This window comes from Lissotriton helveticus, chromosome 7 (assembly GCF_964261635.1).
Source record: "Lissotriton helveticus chromosome 7, aLisHel1.1, whole genome shotgun sequence".
Classification (NCBI taxonomy): domain Eukaryota; kingdom Metazoa; phylum Chordata; class Amphibia; order Caudata; family Salamandridae; genus Lissotriton; species Lissotriton helveticus.
In genome coordinates, this window is record NC_136068.1 from 177407555 (window position 1) to 177420488 (window position 12934).

A 12934-nucleotide genomic window follows, 5' to 3' on the forward strand; every position below is an offset into this window, starting at 1 on the left:
ATAGCACAGTTCACCTTTTTATACTTTTCAACTATGCTGAACACTTTTGAATTGAATTTTATTAGCGTGCAGAGCTTTTAAATGTATTTAAACACTGCACAACATCATAAAAAGTCTTAGAATGGTACAGACTTTATCCTAAACTTTCCTAAGTACCTTAAAATTACTTTTGGTACATTTTAGTGAATACATAAAACGAAACTCATCTGTCTGCTTCTCTAATTAGGATAGTTTACATACATTCAAGTATCCACACTTCGGAATAGTCGGCGCTATTCTCACTAAGGATAATTTACATTTGCCAGTAGAGCAACTCTTACCCTACCCTTCTAACACGTAAAAATATGAACCAGTTTTCCTCTGAACGCACCGCGAAGTGACAGTTCTAAGAGTTCCACTTGAACATACCTTACAAAACAATCATGCACTTTCACACTGAAAATTCCCTAACTTCAGACACACATGAAATCCGTACAGGACTCTCACCTGTTTATAGAAATCATGCACCGTTAGCAAAATAACATCGTTATCCGTACAGGACTCTCACCTGTTTATAGATATAAAACATGTACCCGTACAGGACTCTAACCTGTTTATAGATAATCATGCACCGACATTACCCTGCCCTTCACTCAAGCTCGAATATAACTAATACTCTTATCACAGTGAGTTTTATGGAAGGCGCTTTGTCCCTATTCTCATGCTGCTCTAATTTCTTAGAAAACCCTCACTATACAAGATTCACACCTAGCCCTAAAACTGTGTTGCACGGCGACAACACTGTATTGCACGGCGACAATACCTCTGGTACACGGCGATACCAACAGTGATACTCGGCGATATCACAGAAACAGATCAGATATTCTGCATGACTACCTTCTCATCACACAGTTTTTGTACCGGTACACACATAGCACAAAATAAACAAACTCAACATGTGTTAAAATTTAATCCTATGAATTTACCAACATATATGTATCATGCATGTAACATGTATGTCAAAAACAACATATATAAACCGTCCGATGGCTACCATGAAATTGATCCAGCGCTCTCACCAAAATATTGCACAAATGACACTATCTACTACCACAAAACTTACACTACAACACTAGGCCCATATCAACATTAGAGCGACTGAATCATGAGGCGATAAGATCTAAATATGTTGTTTAAACTATCCACAATAATCAAGACCAGCTTGTCAATTTAGAAAGTTTATTTAAACACATCTAGGAAAACTTAGGTTTTGGTATTTTATTAAACAAGCATTAGAAAATGTCATAAAGAAAGATTTATTCAGTATTAATAAAAAGAGCATAAATCAAGAATTATTATTCATTAGCAGGAATAAGTAAAATTAAGCATTTTCCAAAATCCTAACTATTTCTGTCTCTACCCTCATCACCTAGTAATAAAGTAATTAATAAAAACTCCTGTCCTCACGTGTAAAGTCCATCAGCATAACATCGTCCTCCAGATTTCTCGAGCGTAAGCCAACTATGTGTTCTCTGAACCTATTCTTATACCCTAAATTAAGCTGAGCTAACTATTTTTCACATTCCAGCAGACGAATTCTAGTTCTCCATTGGCTGAGCCACCTCGTACCACAGTAAACTGTGACACCTCCTTCTTACATGCCCGGGCAAATTCACTAGTTCATTGTTCATTTAGAAGTCTTGGCAGTTCTTCCTTAGGCTGCTACATTTTGTAGCGAAAGCTTCCTTTCAACCTTGAGCCTGTCAGCTCTGAACTCCCGTGGCACGTTAGCAAACGTTAGCAAATTTCTCCAAAAAGTCATCTTTTTAGCAGTTCATTCCAAAATCTTTCAAAATAAAAGCTCAGAGGCCTTTTCCATCCTTCTCAGAATTATTTTCACTTGAGCCATTTTCATCATTAGGCCTCTTTTCAAAGAGCGTCAATTTTCTGCGCCACCTCTCCTGCGCCACTTTTAAAAGTGTACTATTTTTCTGCAGCCATCTCTAAGCTTCATTTGTAAAACTATTATATAAACAAACACAGAGAATAATTAATGAAAGAAATACAGTTTGTTCTGTTGCCTCCCATCATTGCTAATAATTAACCCATTAGTCTAAATTACCTAGCAGTAAAGCACAAATAAAGCAGCATTTTATATCTACCAGTCTTCATGAATCCATAAAACCTTATGTGCACCTAGAATAGTAGAAAAGACATCACATAGACAAGAAAAGCAAAATAAGCACATGCCCTTATTTTAAAAACAGCTGCTATTAGTTATGACATGACAATAGACAAGATTAATTTATTATTTTCCACATACATGAGAATGCAACATAATGCACATTTATGAGCACACATATTAGTTTCCCGCATGTTTTGTGAAAATGCAACTTTAAACTAGATTGAATTAACATACACATAGCACAAATTGTTAGCATTATTAATTTATTTATGGAAGTGTGACTTCACGGGTTTAAACAGATTTCTGTTTTCTATCCCGCTCCATCACCAGGCAGGTTATTGACCTCTTACCTTCCCAGACCAAGTACAGTAGAAGAGATGGATTGAAAAATGTAAATGACCCCAAACTCAAAACAGGAAGTGCAGAGTAAAGTAGGGCTGCTAGCTACTTATGATTTGAGTGCACCAATCTCCCATGTATCCCTTCCTCTCACTGCCAAGAGATGCGACCAAAGACGTGATAAGGGCACCGCTCTGACACCACATGCTTCCCACATAGGCTCACAGCAAGTACAACTCTTCCAACCAAGCATCCCCATTGTGTACTATGCTACCAGTCCACTAATATGCTTCAGCATCCTGCAACTGGATATGAAGCGCAATTTAAATGTAATGACCGTATAAAAAGTATATCCCTTCGCCAACTAGATGACACCCTGTAGCATATTAAGCATCTTTGTATATAATGCTAATTAGGAACCTGTTTTCGGTCAGTCATGCTTTTTTTTTTTTTTCATTTATTTTAGTGGTCTTGAGCTTTTGCAGAGAAAAGTGTTATTTTTCAGCTCTCTGTTTTGCACTATACCAGTGTGGCTTTCTCTTTTGCAGAGAAAAGTGTTCTTTTTCAGCTCTCTGTTTTGCACTATACCAGTGTGCTTTCTCTTTTTTCTTCTGAAATAAATTGTAAAAGGCCGCATTAGTACCATGTTCTGGTTAGTTTATTTTCTAATTCTTATTGGGTTAGTTAAAACAATGTCTTGTAATTATTTATATAAATATGTAATTATACGTTCATTATGTGAAAATCATTTTTTTGAAGGGAGATTTCTCTTTGCAAAAAAGACTCTGTATTGCCCTTGTGGGTGGCGAGATTTATTTGTTTAATTTCATTAAAGATTCCTATGTTCTAGATGTAAGTTTCCGAGTATTTTCATCTGCACCAGTTATGGTACTTTTTATACCTCTCAAATCAGTTACATAGATTACAGGTAAGTGAGCTTGAAGAGAACAGAGATATAGAAGGGAGCGAGGGCAGTGTGGTGCAGTCGGCTATTTAGGCCACTAGTACATGATTAGACAAGGGGAAAAAAGGAAATTGTACTGCATAGTTAAGCAGTACAATTTTGACAGTTAAAATATGCTTCCTTTATTTTTCCTTGTCTAATCATGGACTCGCCATTTTACAAAAAGCTTAGTTCATGTACACAATTTTTTTCAACAGAAGATAGAAGGATAAGACTTGTAACACCTTTGGTCAGACAATACTATAGGAAGCTTGAGATAAAGTTGAAGCCTACATAGTGTTGTAAATTTTAAACATGGATCCAAAAACAGGAAGATCAAGAGAGTACAGTTGACTTCTCCATTTCTACATGAAAATTCAAAACTTAACCTATCAGACCCTTCTCTCCAGGTGATTAACTTCACGATGCCAAACACTGTGAAGCACTATGTGCACCGCGTCGGGCGTACAGCACGAGCAGGTCGAGCTGGCCGCTCAGTCTCGCTGGTGGGGGAAGAGGAAAGAAAAATGCTGAAGGAGATTGTGAAGAAAGCTCAAGCTCCAGTGAAGGCCAGAATTCTACCACAAGGTAGGAATCTGGAAATTAAACATCTGAAAAGGGCCATGCTCTTCTAACAGCGACTGGTAAAATACAGTTGTGGGTAAATACAATTATGTTTGCAAGATGCTGATTGTTTATTTGATGGTTGGTGTTCTAGTTAGATATGATCTGTTTATCTGCTTGTGTGTTTGATAAGAAAAGGTTTGTTTGTGTATATGACAATTTTTGGATGTAGTTTAAACTGCTGACTGTCATTGTGAATAGAATTCCAACCCATCAATTTGTGTTCACTGTGCCACTTTAGAGAGGGGCTTGCCTTAGACAAATCGGTATTTAACCAGAAGGGAACACAAGGGACCCCATAACCATTTTGACCTTGTTAGGCTTCATCAGTGGAATATATATTGGATCATGTGGCACAGTAAGCAAGAGACCCACATCTTTCGAACCCTTTGCCAGTAAGGGTTTGATTTGAATGTGGCTTCTCACCAATAAGCCACACCCAACCACTGCACTCCCACCTGGGAGGCAAATATATCATTACACCTTTGAATAATGTACACTTTTAAGCATGTCTTACCACCCCTGGCACAGCAAGACTGCAACACAAAACAAACAGCACCTTTTGAAAAGGAATTTTATTTAACAAAATGCAAAGACTATCACTTTTAGAATAAGGCTTGGGGTTTATTACATAATACTCTCTAATCCAAGGCTGTCTCAGATATCAAATGCATTATATTCAAATATATGTACCAAACTTATAATCTTAAGGCATGAATCAGTAACTGAGCAAACTTATAATCTAAATGGCATGAATCAATAATTATACTGATTAATAAAAAAGCAATAACTGATATAAGATAAGATACACTGGACGTCCTGCAAGAGATCAGAAAGATATATATACAGAGTAGAGGATCACTCTGGATGTGCACCTCCCACACCACAAAGAAAACACCTCAAACAATCACAGCCACTGGCTCACATCACAATGGCAATAATCACAAAACTCAATACATCACCTGATGCATACACTGCCCACTTCTGGCCAGGGGAAGTCTTCACACAGCCGAGGATCAGAGATCAGCAATCAGGGTTCAATCCGAGATAGACAAGTCTGCCCTCACTCGGAATCCAAACTCCCAAAACTTCCACTTCCACCAGACCAGTGGAGGCTCCACCCTTTAATACAAGTGAAACGTTGGCCGAAGCTTCTAGCAAGCCCGCCTCCTTCTCCCATCAGATTCCTGTACCACTTCGTACTAAGGTCACACCTCCGGTTGATCAGGCCTTTGTTATGACTCCGGCACCAAGTGAACACATTCCTCTGACAAGAACCGGTTTCTAATAGCACACAGAGTGCAGAAAACAAAAAACATCACTTCTCACCTTGAAATGCTCAGAAGATGGAGTCGCTTAAGCATAGGCCACTAATGCAAGATGGCATAAGATTATGCCAAAGCCAATAGGCAAGCCATGCCATTAAGCAAGATAAAGTCAGAAAACAGAATGATCAAAGCCAATAGTAAGAACTCATAATTCTCACCACTGACACATTCCTACACAACTGCACACCTTCAAATGCACATACCACACGCTCTGCTCTTGGCAAGACTGTTCCACTCAGTAACAGCTCCCACTAAAAGACAGCAAGATTACAGAACAGAAGAGAAACAGGCACATGCAGGACCATCCTACATTAAGGAACACACTAAAATCACTTAAAATGGTGGTGGTGAGGGTCATCACAGGGTGCCAAAATCAGAAGAGTGGCTCATTTATTACAGGGTTTTACATCAAACAACAAAAGTTGATGGGAGAAATGCTTGAAATCGTGTCAACCACTGGATATCTTTTTGGGTAGCTTTTCAGCACATCGTTTTCCCTCACTGTGATACTCTAGAGCAGTGTTTCCCAAACTGTGGTCCGCGGACCCCCAGGGGTCCGTGACACATTTCCAGGGGGTCCGCAAGCAGCAGTTTTAAAAGCACTTAAAAGTTCCTTGAATAGTCTGTGGTTTTTGGGCAACAATTAAACTGTCAAGATAACTCCAGTGATTAATGTACCTGCTGGGGAGAGATGCATGTTTTGTTCAGTAGCAGGTTTGACTCATCTAAGGTAGCGCAGAGGGTTAATATGCCTGCTGCAAAGAACGTGTACCATGCATATATAAAAAAAACAGTTCTTTATGTGCATAGCTCAGTGGGTTACTGCTTTTGTCACAGAGATGCTTTTGTTATTGTGCAGTCTATCAGTTACAATCATAATCCAGCACCTTCAGCTATGACCCGCATCAAACAGCTGCATGCAAACTGCATGGTACAAGTTGGTATGCTATCTTTTTTCCCCAGCATTTCACAATTCTCACATTGCCAAAAATGTTTGTTTGGGTAGAATTAAACTGTTATAATTAAAGTCAAAACTAACCACTATGTTACATTCTGAATCAAGATTTTGTGCTTTTCCAGACCAAGCACTCTGAAAAAATGCTCACCGATATGGATGACATGTGAATCCTACACCTTGAAGTCCACTTTGCCTTATGTAACAAAACATTTTCTATACACTGATTTACACACGTACGATTTATTGTCACTGTAGGTGTGTGATGTAAAGTGCTCTGACACCTACACTTGTATGAGAGATGCTATAAGTATAAAACAAATTAAATACATGTGACAGCGGGGCTATTGAGAGAAGAGAGGCACTGTTGGAGGGTGATAGTGAGAATTCATAGAAGAGCCCCAAAAAGATTGTTCTATTGGTGCATAGTGAGGTCATCATTTACTAAGCTTTAAAAGCAACTACAATTCATTATATAATGACAAATGTGTTGCAGAATGCACCATTTCCCCCAAATTGTCTTGGTGGGGGTGCCCCTCAAAGTTTGCTTTGCAGTGGCCAGGCTCACTAACTGCACCTAGTACAGGGGCTGGCCTGGCAACATTTGCCAGGGCTGCATTGGGTTTCCAGTCTGGCCCTGGCAGGAGCCTCATTCTGCAAAATAGAACCAAATATTGAAAAGATAGTCGCCGAGATGCAGCACTAAACATTCCATTAAACGTTTTTGATTTTGCTAATTCTTTCTATATACAATATTAAAATCTTCAGAGATTCGAGTATTTGTTTGGTGTGCACAAGTGTGTTTTCTTTTTTCAAACTACTGTTTTAATGTTTGAAATTTAAATCGTACAAATTGTTTGGGGGTCCTCGGCTTCCAGTAGTGACTCAATAGGGGTCCTCAGGAGTCAAAAGTTTTGGAACCACTGCTCTAGAGAAAGGCAAGCCTAAATCCAAAACCTGTCTGAGGTTACTTGTGTTCCCTTCTGACAGGGGCCTCACTTGGCAGTTTTTGATGGCCACTCCATTGAGTCGCTAGCAAATGCCAGGAAAGCATTATTTATCTATCTTCTATTGATTTTTGTTTTGAAATGGGCTCAACATTAGAGCATGTATGTTAAAAAAATATTTAATAGGGTCACAGAAATTGTAGACCGACATGCTGAGTTGCCTAAAGAATTACCAGTGACTGAGAATAATTCAAGCATTCCTCCTATCACAGTTTTGTTTTTCTAATCAGAGAATCAAAGGCAAATTCAAAATGTTAGGGACATTATTTGCCTTTTAAACTGCAGCTGCAGGTCCAGAGAGTGCCCAGATTGTTCACTGATCCAACTTTTTAAAATGCCTGAGGTCACAATTAAGTCTGGTTCCCTGGCACCTAAACCTCACATATATAATTTGTACCTTCATAGCAAAACAGCTGGTAACATTTTTAGTAACAAATTTGTTGTTGGGAATAGAAGTTAATACATTTCTGCTTGTGGGCTACAAGGGATTGAAACCATGATCATCCACGATCTTAAACATATGCCCTCACATATCCCTTTTTGTAACTACCACTTATGCTTGTTGAACGCACAAGCTTATACACATTAATCTGGAAAGCCTTAGGCTTCCAAACATATTGTGCACCTATAAAGGTTTGTCAGATGTGAGCATCAACTGGGATTTCTGCTTTCTTTACAGAGCCCACCTCAAAGAGCGGAATAATTGTTAGTGTGTTTTTTATAGTTCATTGAAATAATGCAAGACTCTTAAACAATGGGTATCCAAAAGTTGCTTTTAATGCCATATAACTTTTGTCAATGCAAGCGCTATCCTATTTAGAAATGTTTGGCCCCCTTCAAGCATTATTGTGTGTACATTTTGGATGAAGACCCGCCCAAGACAAAATAGAGACCCATCACTGATGATCCAGTAGTGGCAGCAGCATTTGGGCTTCTCATGTGCTCTTTACCACGGTGCTTTGCTCATCACTTTTAAAGCTGATGTTCACTTGGCTAGGCATGTTAAAAATCATGTTCGAGGCATATGAGCTGCAGCTTAGACACTGCATAGATCGCCATCTGGTGTTGGACTCGGATGTTTGCATTTTGTTATTGTCCTGGAAAAGTCTTTGGAAGTCATGAGATAGGTGACTCCTCCAGTGGACCATAGTGACCATGGGCATCGGCTCCATATTTTTTTCCGCCATCTGGTTCGGATGTACTTGTAGAGCTCCAGTTCGGGACAGTTACCGATTTTTTATTTTCGATGCACAATCCTTCACCCTTTCCACGGTATTGTCTCAATCGCGATCCCAGTCGACGTACATCTCAACAAATTTGAAGTCCTCGATTCCAATCGTCGACGAGGGCCTTCGGGCCTACTTGGGCCTCGGTATCTGGCTCATGGAAAGGACTCCTTTCAAGAAGTGTCCTCAATGTGGGTCGAAGTTTCCCCACACCGATCTGCATGAGGTGTGTAACTTCTGCCTTTCACCGGAGAACAAGGCCAGAGACTGTAAAGCTTGTGCCTCCTTCTGTTCCAAGAAGACCATTCGGGATCGTCGAGCTCGAAGAATAATGGCTCTCTCGTCTACTCCAATCCCCGATGACATCTTCCAGGAGGGCGTCGATGTACCGGAACAGGAGAGCGTCGAACAAATCTTCGGCAGTGAATCCGAAGCAGAAGAAATCACTCCTGCAAAGCGGGTCGTAAGTAAGATCGTCGACCCCGACCCCCTCCGTACAACATCGAAAAAGGCTTCAGTCAACCCTTCTCCTTCAGACTCTGGTGCACACCGACACACTGCTTCCAATGCCCGCTCCCGGCAAAGAAGCCTGTTAAGACTTCAGGCGACTCGGGCTCGAGCCAGCCTGCTGTTGGTACCGAAACACCAGCACCGAAAGAGAAACCATCTTTATTTTCATTGCCGATCGCTGCTTCCACATCCACGCACTCCGCACCGAAATCCACCGGCACCGAACCATCCAAGCATTCGGTACCGAAACCAGCAGGCACCGTACCATCTACTCCAAAACACCCGGAGCCAAGTAAAAAGCCAACCCCTAAGACTCCGGATCCGCGTCCTCCGGAGCCGGAAAAACCCTTGGTTTCCGAAACAGCAACCTGCTCCAAAACCAACCACAGAGCCGGTAAAGCACCACAAAACCGTACCGGAACCGGTGCCTCGTAGGTCTAGCGAACCTTGAAAGTCGGTGCCGAAAGAGAGCAGCCTACGCCACAAGAGCTTTTTTTATACCTGATTCAAAACAAAAGACTCTTGTCAAGGACCCCAAGACTGGTCAACTCACCCTCAGCTCAAAGAAGAGACCTTTGGATACACCTGCATCAGCCCCACCACCTAAAAAGAGGGATATTGCTACATCTCCCTTCAGGGTCCCTTCTCCCTCACCTCCTCCACCTTCTCCTCCACCTCCACCACCACATCATTCTCCTTCACCATCTCCACTAGGAAATGATAATGATACTTCTAATGAAGGAGGCTGGGCATATGAGTAACCACTAGGGGATCATAGTCCACCCTCTCCCCCTGACCCCTGGGATGAGTATAATACACCCAATGTTCCTAATGTTCCACAGGATGACATATACCCCCTAGGCCTTCCCCTCCAGAGGACACAATAGGCTTTACCCAGCTGCTTCACAGAGCTGCTCAGTACCATAGGGTTAGCTTACACGCAGACCCTGTAGAAGAGGATTTCCTTATGGACACTTTTGACACCTCACAAAGGTCCACCTCTATTTTATCAATGCTAAAAGGGGTAACTAGGCATGCACCAGAAGTATTCAAAGATCCTATGCGGGCTAGAGTTATTAAACCCGGATCGACAAAAAGCTGCTCCTGGAGACCCAGCCTATATTAAAGGCCCGTACCATTAGACTCACTAGTAGTCTCTAACACCAGACAAAGGGCCAACTCCCAAACATTAGGAAATGCTCCACCCCCAGATAAAGAATCCAAGCTCTTAGACGCCTCAGGCAAAAGAACAGCTTCACAGGCAGCTTTTGGCGTATCACCAGATGTGTAGGGGCACATTACGACAAACTAGAGGCCCCTATTGCAACACCTACCAGATAAATATAAAATAGGGCCAATGATCTTATACAGGAGGGTAAAATAATTACTAACACCTCCATTTGTTGCGCTCTGGATATAGCTGATACCGCCTCTAGAGCAGTCAATACATGTGTACTTTTACGTAGACATGCGTGGCTACGCATTTCAGGTTTTAAACCAGAGGTACAAACAGCTATTTTAAATCAGCCTTTCGACCAAGAGCATTTATTTGGCCCTAATGTAGATTCCTCATTAGAAAAAATGAAAAAAGACACAGATACAGCCAAATCTATGGGAGCCTTGCAATTGCAAGCTCCCAGACGTTCTTTTTGTCGCTCATTTTACAAAGGCACCTCCAGAGGCTTCTCCTGTGACAACCCTACCATTTCTTACAAAGCTCCCACCCAGTCTACCTTTACCAGAGGTTACCAAAGAGGTGGTTACAGAGGCAATAACAATAAGGGAAGAGGCAACACCAACAACACCAGGTCTGCCTCTACCCCTACCCAATGACTTCTCTCCACTCCCCCCGGAACATTCCAATCCTGTCGGGGGAGAATACAACAGTTCCTTCCTGTCTGGAACAACATCACCAAAGACAGGTGGGTAAGACAAATAGTTCAATCAGGCTACTGTCTAGAACTCACCTCTACTCCCCGAAACATACCACCCAGGCAGCTTTCAATGTCACTAGATCTTTTATCACTACTTAAACAAGAGGTCATCTCACTTCTGCAAAAACATGCAATAGAACCAGTACCACTGCATCAACAAAACACAGAGCTTTACTCTCTGTACTTTCTCATTCCAAAAAAGGACGGCTCTCTAAGACCCATCCTAGATCTCAGAACCCTAAACCTATACATACAATCGGACCACTTTCACATAGTCATGCTTCAACAGGTTCTCCCTCTACTGGAACAAGGAGATTTCCTTGCTACTCTAGATCTCAAGGACGCCTACTTTCATATTCCCATTCACACCTCTCACAGAAAGTATCTCAGGTTTGTAGTGGACGGTCAGCATTACCAGTTCAAGGTACTCCCATTCGGAGTCACCACAGCACTCAGTTTTCACCAAATCTCTAGCAGTAGTTGCAGCTCATCTAAGGAGGCAACCTATTCCTGTGTACCTCTACCTAGATGACTGGCTCATAAAAGCCAAGTCGGACAACCAGTGCATACAACACACTCACGCTACACTCCACCTGCTTCACAACTTGGGGTTTACAATAAACCATCCAAAGTCTCACCTGCAACCGTCTCACATACAGCAATACCTAGGGGCAACCTTAAATACCTTAAAGGCACTTGCATATCCCAATCCAGCCAGGATATCAAGCATACAAAGCCTTCTCACAAAGTTTCAACCACTACACTCTCTCCCAGCTCGAGTGTTCATGCAGCTGATAGGGATGATGGCATCTTGCATTTTCATTGTCCCTCACACAAGACTCCAGATGCGTCCCCTACAGGAATATCTAGCACGTCAGTGGAACCAGGCTCAAAGTCAGCTAACAGATTTGGTGTTGGTGGACAGTCGCACTCATCGCTCTCTGCAGTGGTGGAACACCAAAAACCTTTCCAAAGGGCAACCGTTCATCGAGCCAGTTCCACAGATAGTGCTAACAGCAGACGCATCACTCTCCGGCTGGGGAGCTCATCTCTTACCAAAGAGAGAAACTTTCCTAGGCAGTAGATACAACGGGCATTACATTAGTTTATTTTTAACATGGTGTGGGGGATAACCCAGGCTCAGTGAAATGAATCAACAGCTATTTAAAACATATACATTCTTTTTTTATTGAAATTTTTCTACAAATTGCAACATAGGGAAAAACAAAAATTCAAAACATTTACATACCAGTGCAAATACATCACATACAACGTATTTACCATAAGTTGCGATCGGTAAGCACTTTATCCAAAACACTATAGATATAAACAGATATATAGAACAACAAATACACATGAAAATCATTGTTAAGAAGATTTATACAAGAGTTATAAAAACTGGGCAATTGATATGTTGTGGCTGGATGGTAACAATTCTTAGAGTTCATCTCTTACATCACACCATATACAGGGCACGTGGACACCGCAACAAAGGTTGCTCGACATCAATCCTCAGGAATTGCTAGCCATATTCCCAGCATTAAAATCTTTCCAGAAACACATTCTGGCCAAAGCTGTCCTAGTCCGCACAGACAATATGACAGCAGTGTACTACATACGAAAACAAGGCGGGACACACACACTCTCCAACTCTCCCACCTAGCACAGAGCATATGGAGATGGGCCATTCCTCAAAACATTTTTCTCCTAGCCCAACATGTTCCAGGAGTCCAAAACTGCATAGCAGATCACTTGAGTCGTCAAACACAACACACTCACGAGTGGGAACTGCATCCGCAAGTTCTTCAACCATTTTTCCAGATGTGGGGGCACCCAGAGATAGATCCACGAAAATGCTCAAGCTTCGCCGCCAGGTATCCACACCCATTGCCCAAAGGCAATGC

General features: G+C 41.6%; 1 protein-coding gene across 1 annotated transcript in view; it reads left to right on the plus strand.

The window, feature by feature from the left end:
• The window catches only part of DDX27 (DEAD-box helicase 27), a 238087-nt gene that overhangs the window by 163052 nt on the left and 62101 nt on the right, over positions 1 to 12934 (plus strand). Inside the window, exon 14 of the mRNA XM_078651885.1 lies at positions 3857 to 4034. Coding sequence (XP_078508011.1) covers positions 3857 to 4034 — 178 coding nt within the window. The remainder of the gene's footprint in view (positions 1 to 3856; positions 4035 to 12934) is intronic.